Raw genomic sequence first — 22,019 nt, forward strand, 5'->3', positions numbered from 1 at the left:
TCTGGGTTAATTCTGTTTGGGACCCTCTGGACATCTTGAACCTTTATGCCTTCTCAGCTTTTATGTCCTGAAGAATTCTTTCTTCCACTCCCTTTCTTCCTCTGGTAAGCCAATAATGCATATTTTATTTCTTTTGAAGTCATCCCATCAGTCTCTGTTGTTTTCAGCATTTCTTAATTTTTGAGATCTCTTACTTCATTTTCAGTTGTCTCTAATTTGCTTCGATCTTGTTAATTCTGTCCTCAGCCTCATTTATTCTATTCTCTCTCCCCTTTACTGTTTTCTGGAGTTCATCTATTTTGTTACCCTGTTCTGATACTGTTTTAGCTTGTTCAGCTAGTTGTGTTCTTAGCTCAGCTATTTCATCTTTCAGCTCTCTAATAACCTTGAGATAATTACTGTTTTATTGCAGAGTCTCATTTGTTGTTTCTGCAATTCTGATGACAATTCTTTCAAATTCTTTATTCAGCCCTGTGATTATTTCCTTAACAAGTGTTTGGATGTTGACCTCATTATTTTGTGTTTCAACCTTTGTGGGGGGCTTTTTGCTGGACTCTTGTCCTAGTTAATTTCTACAATATTTCTTCTTGTTGGTTTAACCATTTTACATAGTATGTTATGAGCCCCCTCTTCAGTACTTTTCAAACTACTGATCACTCTTGCTTTGATTGATTTGTGTTTATGTAACACAATTAAAGGGTTCTCAGTTGTGGAAACTGACAATTTTTTCAATATTATTTTAATCCCTGAGTTGAGGTCAGTGGCTTAAAAGCCTCTTTTGTTCTTTTTCTTCCCTGTAGGCTATGGGAGCCTGAGGGGCTTTTAAACTATAAGTAGGCTTCTTAGCTGACTCCTGACCAAGAGATAAAGCAGGATGGGGCAGAGATGGCTGTGCAAAGAGACTTTCACAGCCCCACCACTAGGCCACCCACCAATGTATAGATCTTCTCCTGAGTTTCCTGGTTAGTTCTAAGACCAATTAATAAAAACAAAACCAATAAGGTCTATTGAGATTTTCTTCTATTAGTAAATATATTAATGTGTGTGTGTGAAATTTTAGTGTTCAAGCTATGACTCTCAATAATTATACCAAACCTAAATATTGTTGAAACAATAACTGAAAGAGGAAGAAATAATAAGCATGCATAATGGAGTGTATCATCTAACTTCCAACATCTGAGACACAACGATGGGAGACTATTCATTTTTCCACTTCTGTATTATTTCTCAGAAAGGTACAAGTGTGACTTCCTTTCTGGGTGTTAACTAATATATATTCTTACTTATTTAGAAAAAGTGAAAGTACATGAACAGAGAGAAGGCTGGGAAAGCAATGAAGTTGGGCTCTTTCATGCAATTCCTTTTTTTGCCTCCAGTTGCTTGGGTGGTACCTACACTATGAACCCACCACTTCTGGCAACCATTTTTTCCCTTTTTTTATTAGATAGGACAGAGAAATTCACAGAGGACAGGGAGACAGAGGAAGAGAAAGAGACACCTGCAGAACCTCTTCACTGCTCATGAAGCATTCCCCCTGCATGTGGGGAGGGGGCTCAAAATCAGGTCCATGAAAATATCCTTTCATATAGCACTATGTGTGCTTAACTGGATATGTCACCATCCTGTCCTCTGCAATTTTTATATAAATTTTTATTTGTTATTAATAGCTTGTTACAAGATTGTAAGATTACAATGTATACTCCACATCACACCCACTAACAAAATTCTATATCCTCACCCTCCAGTCTCACAAAGATAATCACTATAGTTTTCTTAAGTCTTTTTTTAAATTTTTATTTATAAAAAGGAAACACTGACAAAAACGTAGGATAAGAGGGGTATAACTTTGCACAATTCCTACCACCATGCCTCTATATCCCAATCCCTCCCAATAGCTTTCCTATTCTTTAACTCTCTGGGAATATGGACCGAAGATCATTGTGGGATGCAAAAAGTTGAAGGTCTGGCTTCTGTAGTTTTCTTAAGTCTTATAAGCAATTTGCTTGCTTGTTTTGTTTTGTTGGCAAGTTCACGTAAATAAGATCTCTAGATTCCGCATACGAGTGAAACCATATGGTAGTTGTCTTTCATCTCTATTTTGCTAAGATTAATCACCTCCAGTTCCACCCCTTTTGTCCCAAAGGATACAATTTCATCTTTTTCTGATTACAAATTAGTATTCCATGGAATATACATCTCATAACTTCTTTAGCCAGCCATCTGTTGATGGGCATTTAGTCTGCTTCCACTCATGGGCTACTGTGAATAATGCAGCTATGAACACAGTTGCTGTTGTTGTATTCCTGGTTCTATTCTAATACTGATCATCTCATTAAAAGTTAAAATTCCTTTGTTTCTTCTTTTCATGTGTGACTCCTCTTAGTAATTCTTGCAAGTCAGATCTGGTAGTGGAAGATTTCTTCACTTTCTGAATATTTGAAAAGACATTTTTCCTTAATATTTAAAGGATAGTTTAATAGGATACAGAATTCATGGCTGATAATTCTTATCTTTTAATAATTTAAATATACCATTCCATTCCCTCCTAACCTCTAGAGTTTGTGATGATAAATCTGATGAAAGTCTTATGGTTATGACTTTGTATGTGAAATTCTTCCTTTCTCTGGAAGGATGCAGTTTTTTTCTCCTCATTTCTGGTTTTGGATAGTTTTGCAATGATATGTCTGGTGAGTGTCATTTTGAATTCAAAAATTTAGGTATGCATTCACCTTCTTGGGTTTCTATATTTTGAGTATTTCTCAGTAATGGAAAAATCTTCGCTAAAATTTCTTTGAATATGTTTTCTACTTCATTCCCTTAAGGATCCCAATAACTCTGATGTTTGTCTTTCTGTTAAAGTCTGCTATTTCAAAGAAAAGTGTTTCATTTTTTCCTAAACCTTTCCTCTCCGAGAGTCTAGTGGCTGATATTTTCTCCTCCACCTGATTAAGTCTATTTCCAAGACCTCTTACCTCAATCTGAACTGCATTAAAAGTGTCTTTTAGATCCTGCAGTCTTGTGTATTGCCTTTTAGTTACAGAAATCTCTCCATCACCCCTTTTCTGTCCCTGAGCCACATGTGTCTACTCATCTATGCCTTGGTGAGTTTCTGAAGAAATCCTGCTCATGTTTTGTTGAATTTTCACATGATTTTCATTTCTTATCCTCATTGACTGGCATTGTACTTTCAAACATGGGTCCTCAGTTTGACTCCTGACATCACACAAACCAGAGTGAATGCTGGTTATCTTTCTCTAACAAAACTTTTTAAGAGATCAAGAAATATGGGAGGAAAAACTACTCAATAGTTTCCTCTAGTTTACTCTTGTCTGTGTGTTAAAGTTGAAGTGCTTCTCTAAGTCTAGAAATTAAAATTCTTTCTGTATGACCTATGGCCAATCCTCCACAGATTCTTTTTTCCTACTCTCAGTATTAAAATTGGTACTTCTGTAATTAAGAAGTTATTCCCATTTGCCTTATGTTTCCAGGGATTTTTCTTATAATTTTCCCTCAGATAGAAGTATTTCCTCCATTCATTCATTTCTATACCTCATCATTATCACCATTATAAAGATATCTTCTGGCTCCCCCAAGAAAGATTCCCTGAGATGACTAATTTAAACTATCTCTTCTGGCCATATCTTTTTTGTTTTAATTATTATTATTTTTATTTAAGAAAGGAGACATTAACAAAACTATAGGGTAGGAGGGGTACAACTCCACACAATTCCCACCACAATTCCACCCAATCTCCATATCCCATCCTCTCCCCTGATAGCTTTCCCATTCTCTATCCCTCAGGGAGCATGGACCCAGGGTCATTATGGGTTGCAGAAGGTGGAAGGTCTGGCTTCTGTAATTGCTTCCCTGCTGAACATGGGCATTGACTGGTCGATCCATACTCCCAGTCTGCCTCTCTCTCTTTCCCTAGTAGGGTGGGGCTCTGGGGAAGGGGAGCTCCAGTACACACTGATGGGGTCTTCTGTCCAGCGAAGTCTGGTCAGCATCTTGGTGGCATCTGGAACCTGGTGGCTGAAAAGAGAGTTAACATACAAAGCCAAACAAATTGTTGAACAATCATGTATCTAAAGATTGGAATAGTGCAGATCACGTAAGACAACAGGAACCTCACATTTCCATGATAGAGCCTATATATTTCCCTCAGTCCTGGAACCTTAGAGTGGGGCCCACTTTCCTGCATGCTGCTTTCAATTCAAATCAAATAATACTGCATCCGCGGATCGCAACCTAATCAGTGCAATGAGTGCTACCACAACATGCTTCACTTCAGACTGTGACCAGAGACTTCAGGTGTGGAATGACAACCCTTCAGCTTCATCACTCGGGTGAGACCTTTCCTTTCATAGGATTGTCTAATTCCATTCCAGGTGGTCCACTCCCCAATAAAGTCCCCAAACCTAGATATAGTCCAGGTCCCTTGAGATAAAGCATATGTTCACACGTGCTCATAAACTAGGGGGAAACGTATACCTGAAAGCAAAAGTACAAAAGAGCATGCAGGGAATACCCCCCAACACCTCATTTCCATATATCTTATGCATACCTAATTCTCAGCACTTCAGAAGTTTGTTATCTCTATTGGTCCATAAACTTTTTCTTTGACCCCAGGGTTATTCCTGGGGCTCAGTGCCTGCACTACAAAATCCACTGTTCCTAGTAGGTATCTTTTTTTCCATTGCTGCTGTTGCTGCTGCTATTACTGTTGTTGTTATTATTATTGGATAGGACAGATAAATTGAGAGAGGAGGGGAAAACAGATATGGGGAGAGAAAGACAGACACCTGCAGACCTGTTTCACTGCTTGCAAAATAACACCCCTCTGCAGGTAGGGAACCAGGAGCTTGACCAAGGATCCTTGTATGGGTCCTTATACTTTGCATTATATGCACTTAACCTGCTGCACTACTACCTGGCCCCCTGCTCCATAAACTCTTAAGCTAACTCTCATATTCTATAGGTAGTAACTACCAGGGCCTGTCCATGCTTAGATTTTATGGGTGGATTGGGACTTTTGAAACAGCTAGTAAGGCTACATCTGATAATAAAAAACCCAAGTCACTTTATAGGAAATGTGAAATTCCAACAGAAGCAAAAAAAATTAACAAACTGGATGTTTTTAAATTATCCAGTCACTTGAGTAAAATAAATTTAATCTTTTAATTGTTCTTATTAGTTTGCCTCAGCAAACATCTGGGCATTGATGCAGCCCAAGAGCATTTTCTTGGCATACTGGCTCACAGTGTGGAACTATGTCAACACTTTGCCTAAAGCAAAACAGTGACTGTTCAAGCAGTAGATAAACTGATGGGTCTCAAACTATTGTTGAAATGGTGTATTCCACATTAAATTTCTATAATTGCAACTGTCATAAATACTGTGATATTTGATTTGGTTCAACTAACCAAATCAAACAGCACATTTGTTGTTGCCATATAGCTCAAATTGTTCATTATTTTTTATTTTTAAGATAACAAGAACTTGTAAAAGTTACACTAATGCAAAGAAAATATCTGTATGTGTAAAAGGAACAAAACAGACATCACTATATTTATTTATTATTTAAGAAATATGTTGTGTTCTACATTACCTACAAATCTAAAGTAACAAAGACAGTTCAGCACATTTGAGTTGTCCAGATAATTTGTGAAGTTACTCATTCCATTTAATTAATTTAAAACTGGTCAAAGGCAACAATGAGAAGACACATAACACTGTGAGATCATGATACATCAGAAAGTTCAGAAACAAAGCCTACTGATGAGCATGTGGAAGGTGGGAATGAAAACTGGTTCATCCCTGTGGAAAACAGTCTTGCTATTCCTCAGAACATTAGGAATGAACTTACATGATGATCCGTCTCCTAGTGATTGACCCAAAGCAAGCAAGAAAACAAACAAAAAAACCTATTGGAAGAGATCTATAAAAACCTTTGTTCTAAAGCTATGTTCCAAAGAAGGACAGAAATCACTAAAATTAGAGCAGAAATAAACAACATCAAAAATAAGAGAACCATACAAAAGATCAATGAAGCCAAATGTTGGTTCTTTGAAAAATTAAACAAGATTGACAAACCCCTAGCCAGACTCACTAAAAAAAAAAAAAAAAAAAAAGGGAGAAGACTCAAATAGAATTATAAACAATAGAGGTGATATCTCAACTGACACCACAGAAATCCAGAAAATCATGCGAAACTTCTATGAAGAACTATACGCCACCAAGCTAAAAAATCTGGAAGAAATAGAATTCCTAGAAACATATGCCCTTCCAAAACTGAACCAAGAGGAACTACAAAACCTAAATGCACCAATCACAGGCAAAGAAATCAAAACCGTTATTAAGAATCTCCCCAACAACAAAAGTCCTGGACCAGATGGCTTCACAAACGAATTCTACAAAACCTTCAGGAAACAGTTAATAACCATACTTCTAAAGCTTTTCCACAAGACTGAAGAAACAGGAACACTCCCTTCCACCTTCTATGAAGCCAACATTACCCTGATACCAAAATCAGATAGGGACACAGCAAAAAAGGAAAACTACAGGCCAATATCTCTGATGAACATAGATGCCAAAATATTAAACAAGATCTTGGCCAACCGGATACAGCAGTATATCAAAAAGATTGTTCATCACGACCAAAGAAGTGAAAGACTTATATACTTAAAACTATGAGTCGCTACTCAAGGAAATAGAAACTGATACCAAGAAATGGAAAGACATCCCATGCTCATGGATCAGAAGAATAAATATCATCAAAATGAATATACTCCCCAGAGCCATATACAAATTTAATGCAATACCCATCAAAGTTCCACCAAGATTTTTTAAGAACAGAATTGAAAGCCCAGAACTAAAACCCCACACTTATGGACATCTTAATCTTTGATAAGGGGGCCCAAAGGATTAAATGGAAGAAGGAGGCTCTCTTCAATAAATGGTGCTGGGAAAACTGGGTTAAAAAATGCAAATGAATGAAATTGAACCACCTTATCTTATTTCTGTTATGAAACAGAAATCAACTCCAAATTGATCAAGGACCTGGATGTCAGACTAGAAACTATCAAATACTTAGAGGAAACATTGGTGGAACACTTTCCCACCTAAACGTCAAAGGCATCTTTGATGAAACAAATCCAATTGCAAGGAAGACTAACGCAGAAACAAACCAATGGGACTACATCAAATTGAAAAGCTTCTGCACTGCCAAAGAAACTATCACACAAACAAAGAGACCCCTCACAGAACGGGAGAAGATCTTCACATGCCATACATCAGACAAGAAACTAATCACCAAAATACATAAAGAGCTCAGCAAACTTAGCACCAAAAAAGCAAATGACCCCATCCAAAAATGGGCAGAGGATATGAACAAAACATTCACCTCAGAGGAGATCCAAAAGGCTAACAAACATATGAAAAACTGCTCCAGGTCACTGACTGTCAGAGAAATGCAAATTAAGACAACACTGAGATACCACCTCACTCCTGTGAGAATGGCATACATCAAAAAGGACAGCAGCAACAAAGGCTGATGAGGCTGTGGGGACAGAGGAACCCTTTTGCACTGCCGGTCGAATGTAAATTGGTCCAGCCTCTCTGGAGAGCAGTCTGGAGAACTCTCACAAGGCTAGCCATGGACCTTCCATATGACTCAGTTAATTCCTCTCCTGGGGATATAACCCAAGGACTCCATAACACACAACCAAAAAGATATGTGTACACCTATGCTCAAAGCAGCACAATTTATAATAGCTAAAACCTGGAGCAACCCAGTTGCCCAACAACAGATGAGTGGCTGAGAAAGCTGTGGCATATATACACAATGGAATACTATGCAGCTGTTAAGAACAATGAACCCACCCTCTCCAACCCATCTTGGATGGAGCTAGAAGGAATTATGTTAAGTGAGCTAAGTCAGAAAGATAAAGATGAGTATGGGATGATCCCACTCATCAACAGAAGTTGAGAAAGAAGAACAGAAAGGGAAACTAAAAGCAGGATCTGATTAAATCAAGAGTAGGGCAGCGAAGTAAAAACCCTGTGGGGAGGGGGAGGGTGGACATTAGGCTTCCCGGGGATGGCAGGGGGTGGGGAGCAGGGGTGGGTGTGTGGGAAGGGACATAGTCTTTTGGTGGTGGGAATGGTGTCTATGTACACTCATATTAAATTGTAGTCATATAAATCACTATTTAATTAATATGAGAGGGGAAAAATTGATTGTATGTCTCGAACTTTTTAAAACACAGACTACTACTACTACTACTAGCGTTTGCCCTTCTTCCATAGCCAGTCAACAACATCAGGTTGATCCTGATGTAAAGTTTCGAGACCTTCTTTGAATCTGGAGAGGTGGCAGTCGTTGACTATGTGGGTCATAGTCTGTCTGGAGCCGCAGGGGCAGTTCGGGTCACATAGGTTGAGTCTTTGATATGTTGACTGTCTCAAAAGCCTAGACCAGGGAGAACAGAAGCAACCGGTGCCACAGCTATATACAAGATGTTGGGTGTTGTACAGCAAATCCTAACAAAGGGACTTTAGTTAACCCAATTACCAAATAATATGGTGATAACAATAACTATCCATTGTCTTCTTGAACCCTAAGACAGCAGGAACCTCACATTTCCACTATAAGCCTATATTTTCCCCAGTCCTGGAACCTTAGGGTACGGCACACTTTCCTGCATACTTCTCTCAACTCATATCAAATAATATTGCATCCGCCGATTGCAACCTAATCAATGCAATGAGTACCACCTCAGCATGCTTCACTTCAGACTGTGTCTATATTCTTACCAGACAGAGTTAAATGAAAAAGGTTTTCAACATAGTTCTCATAGAGGTAAAATTAACTTACATTCAAAGTCTGAGGTAAAAATTAGTTAAAAATCAATATATTTTAACTAAGTTAGTCTAAAACAAAACAAAAAAAAACCCTGTGAACACCTAGGGTGTGTCTCCATCTTGAATGGGTGTAACAAAAGGTTAAATAGGCTTGTTGATATGTAAAACTCTCAAATTCCTTCTCAATTAGAAATGTTAGATTGCGCTATAGTTATGCTAATGATTCTCATGCCTGAGGCTTTTTTTTTTTTACCTTTCCACATTCTATTGATTAAACTTTAAACAACCTTAAAATCATACTAAAAAGGACTTCCAATTGTAATAGAGTTATCAATTGTGGTAAACTTCTAACCTGCTACAAGTTTTGTTTCATAGCAAGTGAATTGCAGCTGTCAAGTTCTCTACAGAAAAGCAGAATTCCAGCAGCTGACCTTCCTCATACAACGTTCCACCCCCTGTCATTCTTCTGTGGACATCTGCTTTGGACTGGCCTTTCTATCGGACTCACTGGTACAACTCTTGGACATTTTGCACAAAACTAGCAGCTTCCCTTTATGCTGCTGGGTTTCTCAAAGACTGCCTGGAGCCATCTGCATTGGGACTCTAGGCCATATCCCTGCCCCCATGCTAGGTAATGCCCACAGAGAAAAAAAAAGAAAAAAAAATGCCCATCGAGGCAAAAGCCCACAGAGGCAGCAAAGGTTCTTTAGCTGATAAAGCTTTGCGAGAGGGAGACGAAGATGGCGGATTGAGAAGTCGCTAACAGCGAGCGCTCTGATCGCATCGTCGGCAACGGTAGGATTTTCTGCCTTTAGCAGGCCAGTTAATAAGGGGTGACACCAAAAAGTGAGTACAATTTAATTTGGGTTAAGAATTAGAGTAAAGGTGACACGGACTAGCGGGGTTCCAGAATTCCCAGGGCGCCGGGCAAGGCGAGTGCGCCAGGCATTGTCCTCCGCCCGCCCAGGAAGGCGGCTCCTCTGCCGGTTGCAGAGCGCGGCGAGCAGAGGACCCAGAGAGAGCACTTTAGCTCGGGGGCTTTCTCTTGGGAGTCTCCAGGGTCCACCGCAACCCTGAGAGCGGTTCCAAAGACTTCTTGAGTATAGCTCTCATTGAATCAAAGGATTTGGAGCTAGTTTTCATTTTTGAGAAATCCTTTAAAAAAGTCTGGAGGGGGGGGTTTCCCGGAAGATGGCGGACTGAGAAGCAGCTAGCCTTTGAGCTCCGGACACATCTCGTGTAAACAATAGGATTTTCTGCCTTTAGCAGGCCAGCCAATAAGGGGCCATAGCGGTGACACCAAGGAGGTGTCTATAACTTAATTTGGGTTAAGAATTAGAATAGGGGAAAAAAATTATTTTTTCTTCCTTTTAATTTTCAAGCATACATCCTTCCCGCCGCCCCCCCCCCCCCCCCATAAGCAGTGCCTGGGATCAGCTACTAGCAGGATACCCCATACCACCAAACAGGGTTTTTTTTTTTTTAACTCACTGATACACATTTGGGAAGTTCCTCGCACTGCTCTTTAATTATAACCCTTCTTCTTATCTTCTCCCTTTTCTCTCTCTTATCTCTCTCTATCTCTTTTTTTTTTTATCTTGTCATACACTTCTTTCTTCTTTGCCTTTCTGAATTTGTGAATTACTTTGAGGAAGAAATCTGACCCAGAGTGGACTCTCTATGTGTGTATCTCTGCTCTAGTTCCCTTTACACTCTTGTTACCCCTAGAATATACACTGGATAGTAGATTTGCATAACTGTCTATTCTAGGTATTCTCTCTTTCTTTTCTCTTTCTCCACTGGGATTTGGTTACTATTTTTTCATGGACTGAAGAAATTTTTTGGCTAACTGATAACGATTAAACTCCTTCAATACTTACTTGAGTTGCTACTGTAATTCCGGAGGTTGGTGAGTGGAATTGTCATAAAGGTATTTAGTACAGTGTTACTTGTGCTCAAAACACAACAACTGAGGAACAACAGAGCATTAAAAAAAAAAAAGAGAGAGAAACACATAAATAAAAAACAATGGGTAGATTAAAAACAAATAAAACTGCTACCCCAATGAATGAAGACAAGAGCCCAGAAGAAACCACAAATCAGTCAGAAGTAACCATAGATAAGAAAAGTATGCAAGCAATAATAAACTTATTAATCACAGAAATGAAAACAACATTGGAGGAAAGGAATGGCAGTATTAGGGAAACAACAGTGGAGACCCCCAAGGAAAATACTGATTATCTTGAGACAATTAGAGAACTGAAAGCTGAAAAAGCTGTAATGAAGAAAGAAGCTGAGGCAAGGGAAAGCAGACTAACAGAAGCAGAAAACAGAATTAGTCAGACAGAGGATGAGTTAGAGAAAACTAAGAAAGAGGTGAAAGAGCTTAAAAATAGATTGAGAGACACTGAAAACAACAACAGAGACATATGGGATGATCTCAAAAGAAGTAACATTCGTATAATTGGCCTGCCAGAGGAAGAAACAGAGGAAGGGGAAGCAAACATTCTAGAGGAAATAATACAAGAAAACTTCCAAGACCTGAATAACAGAAAGGATATCAAGGTGCAAGAGGCCCAGAGAGTACCAAACAGAATCAACCCAGACCTGAAAACACCAAGACACATCATAGTCACAATGAGAAGAAGTAAGGATAAAGAGAGGATCCTAAAGGCTGCAAGAGAGAAACAAAAAGTCACATACAGGGGAAAACCCATCAGACTTTCTGCAGATTTCTCAACTCAAACTCTAAAAGCCAGAAGGGAGTGGCAAGATATCTATCGAGCCCTGAATGAAAAAGGGTTTCAACCAAGGATAATATATCCTGCTAGACTTTCATTCAAGCTAGATGGAGGGATCAAAACCTTCTTAGACAAACAACAGTTAAAGGAGGCAACTATCACCAAGCCGGCCCTGAAAGAGGTACTAAAAGACCTCTTATAAACAAGAACATCACTATAATACTTGTAATATATCAGAGTAAACATATTTTTTTTTAGAACAATGGCACTACAATACATTAAATCCATAATATCAGTAAATGTCAATGGCTTAAACTCACCCATCAAAAGGCACAGGGTGGGGGGATGGATCAGAAAACATAACCCAACCATTTGCTGCTTGCAAGAATCCCATCTGTCACAACAAGATAAACACAGACTTAAAGTGAAAGGATGGAAAACTATCATGCAGGCCAATGGTCCACAAAAAAGGGCAGGAACAGCCATTCTCATCTCAGACACGATAGATTTTAAATTAAAGAAAGTAATAAAAGATAGACAAGGACATTACATAATGATTAGAGGATCAATCAGCCAAGAAGACTTAACAATTATTAACATCTATACACCCAACGAGGGACCATCTAAATACATTAAACACCTATTGAAAGAATTTCAAAAATACATCAATAGTAATACAATAATAGTGGGAGACTTCAATACCCCACTCTCACACTTAGACAGATCAACAAAGCAGAGAACCAATAAAGATACAAGAGAATTGAATGAAGAGATTGACAGACTAGACCTCTTGGACATTTTCAGACTCCTCCACCCCAAAAAACTGGAATACACCTTCTTTTGAAATCCACAAAACACATACTCAAGGATAGACCACATGTTAGGCCACAAAGACAGCATCAATAAATTCAAGAGCATTGAAATCATCCCAAGTATCTTCTCAGACCACAGTGGAGTAAAACTAACTTTTAACAACAAACGGAAAATTATTAAAAGACATAGAATTTGGAAACTAAACAACATGCTGCTTAAGAACCACTGGGTCAGAGACTCACTCAAACAGGAAATTCAAATGTTCCTGGAAACTAATGAAAATGAAGACACAACCTATCAAAATATTTGGGACACAGCGAAAGCAGTACTGAGAGGGAAACTTATAGCCATACAATCACATATTAAACACTAAGATGAAGCCCAAATGAACGACCTTACTACACACCTCAAGGACTTAGAGGAAGAGGAACAAAGGAACCCTAAAGCAACCAGAAGGACAGAAATCACTAAAGTTAGAGCAGAAATAACCAACATCAAAAATAAAAGAACCATACAAAAGATCAATGAAGCCAAATGTTGGTTCTTTGAAAGATTAAACAAAATTGACAAACCCCTAGCCAGACTCACCAAACAAAAAAGAGAGAAGACTCAAATTAATAGAATTGTAAACGATGCAGGAGATATCACAACTGACACCACAGAAATCCAGAGAATTCTGCGAAACTTCTATAAAGAACTATATGCCACCAAGCTAGAGAATCTGGAAGAAATGGAACAATTCCTAGAAACCTATGCACTTCCAAAACTGAACCAAGAAGAACTACAAAATCTAAATGCACCAATCACAGACAAAGAAATTGAAACCGTTATTAAGAATCTCCCCAACAACAAAAGTCCTGGACCAGATGGCTTCACAAATGAATTCTACAAAACTTTCAGGAAACAGTTAATACCCATACTTCTTAAGCTATTCCATAAGATTGAAGAAACAGGAATACTCCCTTCCACCTTTTATGAAGCCAGCATCACCCTGATACCAAAAGCTGATAGGGACAGAACAAAAAAGGAAAACTACAGACCAATATCTCTGATGAACATAGATGCCAAAATATTAAACAAGATCTTGGCCAACCGGATACAGCAACACATCAAAAAGATTGTTCATCATGACCTAGTGGGATTCATCCCAGGAATGCAAGGCTGGTTCAACATCCATAAATCAATCAATGTCATTCATCACATCAATAAAAGCAAAGCCAAAAACCACATGATTATCTCAATAGATGCAGAGAAAGACTTTGACAAAATCCAACACCCATTCATGCTCAAAACTCTACAGAAAATGGGAATAGATGGGAAATTCCTCAAGATAGTGGAGTCTATATATAGCAAACCTACAGCCAACATCATACTCAATGGACAGAAGCTGAAAGCATTCCCCCTCAGATCGGGGACTAGACAGGGCTGTCCACTGTCACCGTTACTCTTCAACATAGTATTGGAAGTTCTTGCCATAGCAATCAGGCAAGAGAAAGAAATCAAAGGGATACAGATTGGAAGGGAAGAAGTCAAGCTCTCACTATTTGCAGATGATATGATAGTATACATAGAAAGACCTAAAGAATCCAGTAGAAAATTACTGGAAGTTGTTAGGCAATATAGTAAGGTATCAAGGCTACAAAATCAATGTACAAAAATCAGTGGCATTTCTTTATGCAAACACTAAATCTGAAGAAGAAGACATCCAGATATCACTCCCATTTACTGTTTCAGCAAAATCAATCAAATACCTTGGAATAAAGTTGACCAAAGAAGTGAAAGACTTGTATACTGAAAACTGTGAGTCGCTACTCAAGGAGATAGAAACTGATACCAAGAAATGGAAAGATATCCCATGCTCATGGATTGGAAGAATAAATATCATCAAAATGAATATTCTCCCCAGAGCCATATACAAATTTAATGCAATACCCATCAAAGTTCCACCAGGCTTCTTTAAGAGAATAGAACAAACACTACAATCACTTATCTGGAACCTGAAAACACCTAGAATTGCCAAAACCATCTTAAGGAAAAGAAACAGAAATGGAGGCATCACACTCCCAGACCTTAAACTATATTATAAAGCCATCATCATCAAAACAGCATGGTACTGGAACAAAATTAGTCACACAGACCAGTGGAACAGAATTGAAAGCCCAGAAGTAAATCCCAACACCTATGGGCATCTAATCTTTGATAAGGGGGCCCAAAGGATTAAATGGAAAAAGGAGGCTCTCTTCAATAAATGGTGCTGGGAAAACTGGGTTGAAACATGCAGAAGAATGAAATTGAACCACTTTATCTCACCAGAAACAAAAATCAACTCCAAATGGATCAAAGACCTAGATGTCAGACCAGAAACAATCAAATACTTAGAGGAAAACATTGGTAACACAGTTTCCCACCTACACCTCAAGGACATCTTTGATGAATCAAACCCAATTGCAAGGAAGACTAAAGCTGAAACAAACCAATGGGACTACATCAAATTGAAAAGCTTCTGCACATCCAAAGAAACTATTAAACAAACAGAGAGACCCCTCACAGAATGGGAGAAGATCTTCACATGCCAGACATCAGACAAGAAACTAATCACCAAAATATATACAGAGCTCAGCATACTTAGCAGCAAAAAAGCAAATGACCCCATCCAAAAATGGGCAGTGGAAATGAACAAAACATTCACCACAGAGGAGATCCAAAAGGCTAACAAACATATGAAAAACTGCTCTACGTAACTGATTATCAGAGAAATGCAAATCAAGACAACACTAAGATACCACCTCACTCCTGTAAGAATGGCATACATCAAAAAGGACAGCAGCAACAAATGCTGGAGAGGATGTGGGGACAGAGGAACCCTTTTACATTGCTGGTGGGAATGTAAATTGGTACAGCCTCTGTGGAGAGCAGTCTGGAAAACTCTCAGAAGGCTAGACATGGACCTTCCATATGACCCAATAATTCCTCTCCTGGCGTTATACCCCAAGGACTCCATAACACCCAACCAAAAAGAGGTGTGTACTCCTATGTTCATAGCAGCACAATTCATAATAGCTAAAACCTGGAAGCAACCCAGGTTCCCAACAACAGATGAGTGGCTGAGAAAGCTGTGGTATATATACACAATGGAATACTATGCAGCTATCAAGAACAATGAACCCACCTTCTCTGACCCATCTTGGACAGAGCTAGAAGGAATTATGTTAAGTGAACTAAGTCAGAAAGATAAAGATGAGTAAGGGATGATCCCACTCATCAACAGAAGCTGACTAAGAAGATCTGAAAGGGAAACTAAAAGCAGGACCTGATCAAATTGTAAGTAGGGCACCAAAGTAAAAACCCAGTGGTGAGGGGTAGGCATGTAGCTTCCTGGGCCAGTGGGGGGTGGGAGTGGGCGGGAGGGATGGGTCACAGTCCTTTGGTGGTGGGAATGGTGTTTATGTACACTCCTAGCAAAATGTAGACATATATATCAGTAGCTAATTAATATGAGAGGGGGAAATCAATTGTATGTCTCAAAGTTTCTCAAAAGACAAACTGAATCTTTTTAATATATAGGCTATGTATTTGATATGCGGACTCTCTCAAAAGCCTAGACCAAGTAGATTAGAAGCTTCCAATAGCACAGCTATATACAAGATACTGGGTACTGTCCAGCAAACCATAACAAAGGGACTTTTCAAAGTTAACCCAATTAACAAATAATGTGATGATAATATTAACTATTGATTGTCTTTTTGAACCCTAAGACAGCAGGAACCTCACATCTTCACTATAGAGCCCCTACTTCTCCCAGTCCTGGAACCCTTGGATAGGGCCCACTTTCCCATATGCATCTCCCAATCCACACCAAATAACATTGCATCTGCCAATCACAACCTAACCAAAGCAACGATTGCTACCTCAACATGCTTCACCTCAGAATGTATCCAGAGACTTCACGTGTGGAATGACAACCCTTCAGCTTCATTACTCGGGTGAGACCTTTCCTTTAATAGTACACTCTAATTTCATCTCAGGTAGTTCACTTTCTAACAAAGTCCCATAATCTAGATATACACCAGTTTCTGTGAGAGAGAGCTTATGTGCACACGTATCCATAAACTACTGCAAAATATATACCTGAAAGCAGGACTACACTAGAGTTTGCAGTGAGTACCTCCCTAACACTTCCTCTCCACTATTCCAAGCTTGGGATCCATGATTGCTCAACAAATTGTTTGGCTTCATATGTTAACTCTCTTTTCAATCACCAGCTTCCATATGCCACCAGGATGCTGGCTAGGCTTCCCTGGATTGAAGACCCCACCAATGTGTCCTGGAGCTCAGCTTCCCCAGAGTCACACCCTACTAGGGAAAGAGAGAGGCAGACTGGGGGTATGGACCGACCAGTCAACGCCCATGTTCACCGGGGAACAATTATAGAAGCCAGACCTTCTACCTTCTGCAACCCTCAACGACCCTGGGTCCATGCTCCCAGAGGGATAGAGAATGGGAACACTACCATGGGAGGGGGTGGGTTATGGGGATTGGGTGTTGGGAATTGTGTGGAGTTGTACTCCTCCTACCTTATGATTTTGTTCACTAATCCTTTCTTACATAAAAAATAAAAAAAAAAAAAAAAAAGCTTTGCCCACAGAGACAAAAAATGGTCCCCTCAGGCCTTCCCTTGGGAGCACACTGGTTCTTGTCTTACATGTTCTTCCATGTTTGTGCCAGTTTCTTTTTTGAAAATGCCTGTACAATATAGGTCTCTGTTCACCCCACACCCCTGATACTGTGGTCATTTAGTTAAAAGAAAAGGAGGAATTGTTGGTATGTTTCATATTGGTTTGGTCTCCTTCCCCCCACCTCTGAGATAATTGGTTTGGCCCTTGCTAGTTTCACGGGCGCCCTTCTCCCCGCCCCCGGAACTCCTACAGAGGTGCCAGAGTTCTTGGCGTGGCTGCGTGAGGGGATGCAGGACAAATCTGTGTGGTGATTAGTTTTATGGTCTCTTTCTGCCGCCAGAGCAGAAAGACAGGAGAGCACATGTTTGCCCGCTCATGAATGAAGCTTCTCTGCCCAGCCGTGTGTCTCTGGTCATCTCTGTCTACCACCGCGAAGCTAGCCCAGCCTGCTGGAGCCCTGAACTTTAACAACACTGTGTCCAGAGACTTTAGGTGTGGAATGACAACCCTTCAGCTTCATTACCTGGGTGAGACCCTTCCTTTCATAGTATTCCCTAATTCCATTCCAGGTGGTTCACTTACTAACAAAGTCCCAAAACCTAGATGTATACCAAGTCCCCTGAGAGAGAGCATATGTTCACACGTATCCATAAACTAGGGCAAAATATATACCTAAAAGCAGAAGTACACAACAGTCTGCAGTGAGTACCTCCCAACACTTCATCTCCACTATTCCAAACTTTGGGTCCATGATTGTTCAACAATTTGTTTGGTTTTGTATGTTAACTCTCTTTTCAGCCACCAGGTTCTAGATGCCAGCAGGATGCCAACCAGACTTTCCAAGACAGAGATGCCCACCAGTATGACCTGGAGCTCTGCTTCCCCAGAGCCCCACCCTACTAGGGAAAGAGAGAGGCAGACTGGGAGTATGGATCAACCAGTCAATGCCCATGTTCAGCGGGGAAGCAATTACAGAAGCCAGACCTTCCACCTTCTGCAACCCACAATGACCTTGGGTCCATGCTCCCAGAGGGATAAAGAATAGGAAAGCTATCAGGGGAGGGGGTGGGATATAGAGATGGGAATTGTGTGGAGTTGTATCTCTCTTATCCTATGGTTTTGTTAATGTCTCCTTTTTAAAATAAATAAATAATTTTTTTAAAAAGCCTATGTTCATAGTAGCACTATTTATAATAGCTCAAATATAGAAACAACTCAAGTAGTGACAGAATTTAAACACAGGGCCTCACACATGGTAAGACATGCACTCCACTGGGTGAGATATTTACTGGCCCCCATAGGGTAGCTTTTAAATGAAGTAAACTTAAATGAACCCTAAGAAACAAGGTACAATTCTGGTTAATAATAGAACTGGACCTATCACTCACACTTTTATTTTAGATCATATCAGGAACACTGTAAGACTGCATTAAGAAAGCTCCCTAAAGAAGATAATTATTTTTCAGTCCCATATTCAGATTTTCAGAGCTATCAATGATTAAAGAGAACACATCTCAGAGTTAAACATAGGTAAGCATTACAAAACAACTCCTATATTCTTTTTTTCCATTGTCCTTCAGAGACACGTACTCATCCACACTCTACCTCCATTATACAACACAGTGAGAAAAAGTTCCTTACTTGGTATTATGTGTATCGATGGTATGGAAGAGCTCATGTAATTCTTCTCCACTCAGAACACCATCTGCAAAATATGCTTTGAATTCCTCAAAGGACAATTTTCCATCATCTGAAATGGTAAGATCAAACAGAAGAGAAGAGAAAATTATTTCAACTTGGCACATTGCTTTAGTTTTTAATTTCTGAAACTTTGTTGAAGTGTCTGTGCATGTTTATTTGCATATGCATGCATTCAAAAAAGAGAAGGGACAGGGAGTCAGACAGTAGCACAGCGGGTTAAGTGCAGGTGGCACAAAGCGCAAGGACCAGTGTAAGGATCCCAGTTCGAGTCCCAAGCTCCCCACCTGCAGGGGGTCACTTCAGGAGCAGTGAAGCAGGTCTGCAGGTGTCTGCCTTTCTCTACCGCTCTCTGTCTTCCCCTCCTCTCACCATTTCTCTTTGTCCTATCCAACAACAGCAGCAATAACAACAATAATAATAATCACAACAGTGATAAAACAAGGGCAACAAAAGGGAAAAAATAGCCTCCAGGAGCAGTGAATTCTTGGTGCAGGTACTGAGCCACCCAGCAATAGCCCTGGAGGTAAAAAAAAAAAAAAAAAAAAAAAAGAAGGGTCAAGTCAAAGGGTGTAAGAGAAAAGCAAATTTATTCTTGAAAGCTTTGTTAGTATGAGAGACAAACAGAACCAACAGAGCAGCTTAGCATTTGGTGGTGTTGGGGATTGAACCTATGACCTGTGTAGTAGCCTCAGACATATGGGTTCTATGCTTTAATTAGGATTCCCAGGTCTATTGGCCCAACCCTAAAATTAGAACATCTTTATAGTTTACATTCCTCTCTCACTCCTTTCCACCCACCCCCCTATTTAACAAATCCACTTTAATTCTTTTCTTCATTCATTTAATCATATGGCAAACATTTTTTGAACAACAACAAAAAAAAACCTGAAAAAAACCACATACACACAAATAAAAGACCAAGATAAGCATACTCCTTCATATGCTGGACTAAGCAAATTGTACAATAAGTAGATGCTTGCACTAACAAATGAGAGCCTGGGAAGTGGTGCACCTGGTTCAACACACACATCATGTGCAAGGCCCTGAGTGCTCAGGTCTCTACTCCCCAGTTGCAGAGGGGAAGTTTCAGGAGTTCTGAAGCAGTGCTGTCAGTCTCTTATTCACTCTTTCCCTGTTTCCTCCCTCCTCTCTCAATTTCTCTTTGTCCTATAAAAGAGAGAGAAGGAAAAAGAGGAAGGGAGGGAAAGAGGAAGGGAGGGAGGGAGGGGAAGAGAAGAAGAGAGAGAGAATGAAATGTCCACTAGGAAGATTCATAGTACTGGTACAGAGCCCAAGCAATAATTCTGGAGGCAGTAAAAAATTATTATAATAATAAATGGTGTATATTGTTTGAATAGGTGCTAGCACATAACATTGTTATTCTAGTCCAGCAAACTGCTTTATTCTTTAAACAATGGAATACATTTAAGTACAAATGCATTTCAATTATTGTGATAAACAAAAATGAAGCACTATTAGAAAATGTTTATAAATGAGAAAAGATGACCCAAGGTAAGTATAAATAGGCTGTGAAGTAAATTCAATGAGGCACACTGGGATGTCTGTGACTGTGGCTTAAGTAGTTTTAGTTACCATTTGTACAGGAATTTGAAGAACATGTAAAATCTGGCTGAACAAAGGTGGAAGAAATATATTGATAACAGGTGAATATAAATGATCTGTATGAAACACAGCAGCAGAAACTCTAGAGGAATAACTGGGCATGGAAGAAAAGGAAAGATCCTTTGTAAAAGGAACCAGTTTTGTCAGTTCTCTTGACAAGATCCATTCAGGATCAGTCATTCAGACTGGGGGTGGAGTGGAGGGATCCCTGTCATGCAACTAAGATCAGCTGAGGAACTTGTGTATAATCAAATTTTCCACCAGGGGTTCCTACCAAAAAGACTATTATGAGCAAAGTAGAATTTTTGATGCAGTATAATAAGGTATGGTTTAATGGAACTGAATTTTCAAGCTTCATTAAGAACAGTTTTTCCTTTCCAAAGCTCATCTACAGGCCACGTGAGTATTATTCAAATACAGAGTCATGATACAGAATCAGATCTCACAGAGGGTATGGATGGATGGATGGGTAAATTTAAAAATCTGGATTTTTTTTTTAACCAACCTGAGTGATTCCTCCTTATATTAACATTTAACACAAATGACAAAACAGTCCTAATGACTGAATTGCTTAATTTTTCAGACAAGAGTAAAAAAGTTGTAATATCAGTATTTCATTTTTTTTTCAAAAATTCTTTTTAAAACCTCTGAGAGTTCTTAAATTATGTTGCATTTCATTTTCAATGTAATCTCTATATTAAACCAATCTTCCAGTTAATTTTTACTAAAATTTAAGTAGGAAGACACCTAGTCTTAGAGGCATACAGATCCTGATCTTAATCAAGTACAGAATGAATTTCTGACTCCAAGTAGCCTGCTGGACCAGCTCAGCTCAGTCTAATTTGGACATTCAAACACCATAGCAACCCACTCCAAAATGAAGTTCAATCTACAAGGCTCACCAACTGTCTAATTCTGTCTTCCTATTTTTGGATAGGCTATTTTATTGTCATGTCTCAAATTAAAATTTTAGATGTTAGCCCTGTGTAACTTGATATATTTCCCAGTCTAGATTTAGATGTTATTTCTCGTGTGCATCTTCTTACTTTGATGAAAACTGTACCACCAGGTTGGGGAACTGGACACCAGCCAGCTCTAGGTATAGGTTCTAGAGAGAAGAGGAAAAGATTTTTCATCTACTTAAGAAAAAGAAAACTAACCCACCATTTTCAGTATCATCACTGTTATTGACAATATATGTAATACATATGTATTTGTGGAGGGATATGTTTTCCTTGGTGACTAATCACTGGCCTTCAGGTGAGCTAAACCAGGCCACTATCATGCTCTAGTGGTGTCTGCACCATATAGATACTTGGGGGGCTTCTCTAATACTGCTTTATAAGTGCTACAAGGAAGTGAGTTCAATATCTCATGTACATACTATCAAATAAGGCAGTGGATGGCAAGTGTTCTGATGATTCTATGAGGGTGAAAACTTTTTTTTCAAACATTGATTGGAAATTTTTAAAAAGGGAAAGATGGTACTGAATTATATTTCTGACTTGAAGGATGTAAATTGTGTTTTCAAAGCCTGCTTTTACTACATGCAGCATACTCCTAAATGGTTTCAATTTAGACTGTCACACTTTTAAACAAGCAG

General features: G+C 39.2%; 1 protein-coding gene across 1 annotated transcript in view; it reads right to left on the reverse strand.

The window, feature by feature from the left end:
• Positions 1–22,019, reverse strand: part of NECAB1 (N-terminal EF-hand calcium binding protein 1) — a 187,480-nt gene that overhangs the window by 137,345 nt on the left and 28,116 nt on the right. Inside the window, exon 3 of the mRNA XM_007517358.3 lies at positions 18,734–18,842. Within this exon, the coding sequence (XP_007517420.1) occupies positions 18,734–18,842 (109 nt within the window). The remainder of the gene's footprint in view (positions 1–18,733; positions 18,843–22,019) is intronic.

This window comes from Erinaceus europaeus, chromosome 1 (assembly GCF_950295315.1).
Source record: "Erinaceus europaeus chromosome 1, mEriEur2.1, whole genome shotgun sequence".
Classification (NCBI taxonomy): Eukaryota; Metazoa; Chordata; class Mammalia; order Eulipotyphla; family Erinaceidae; genus Erinaceus; species Erinaceus europaeus.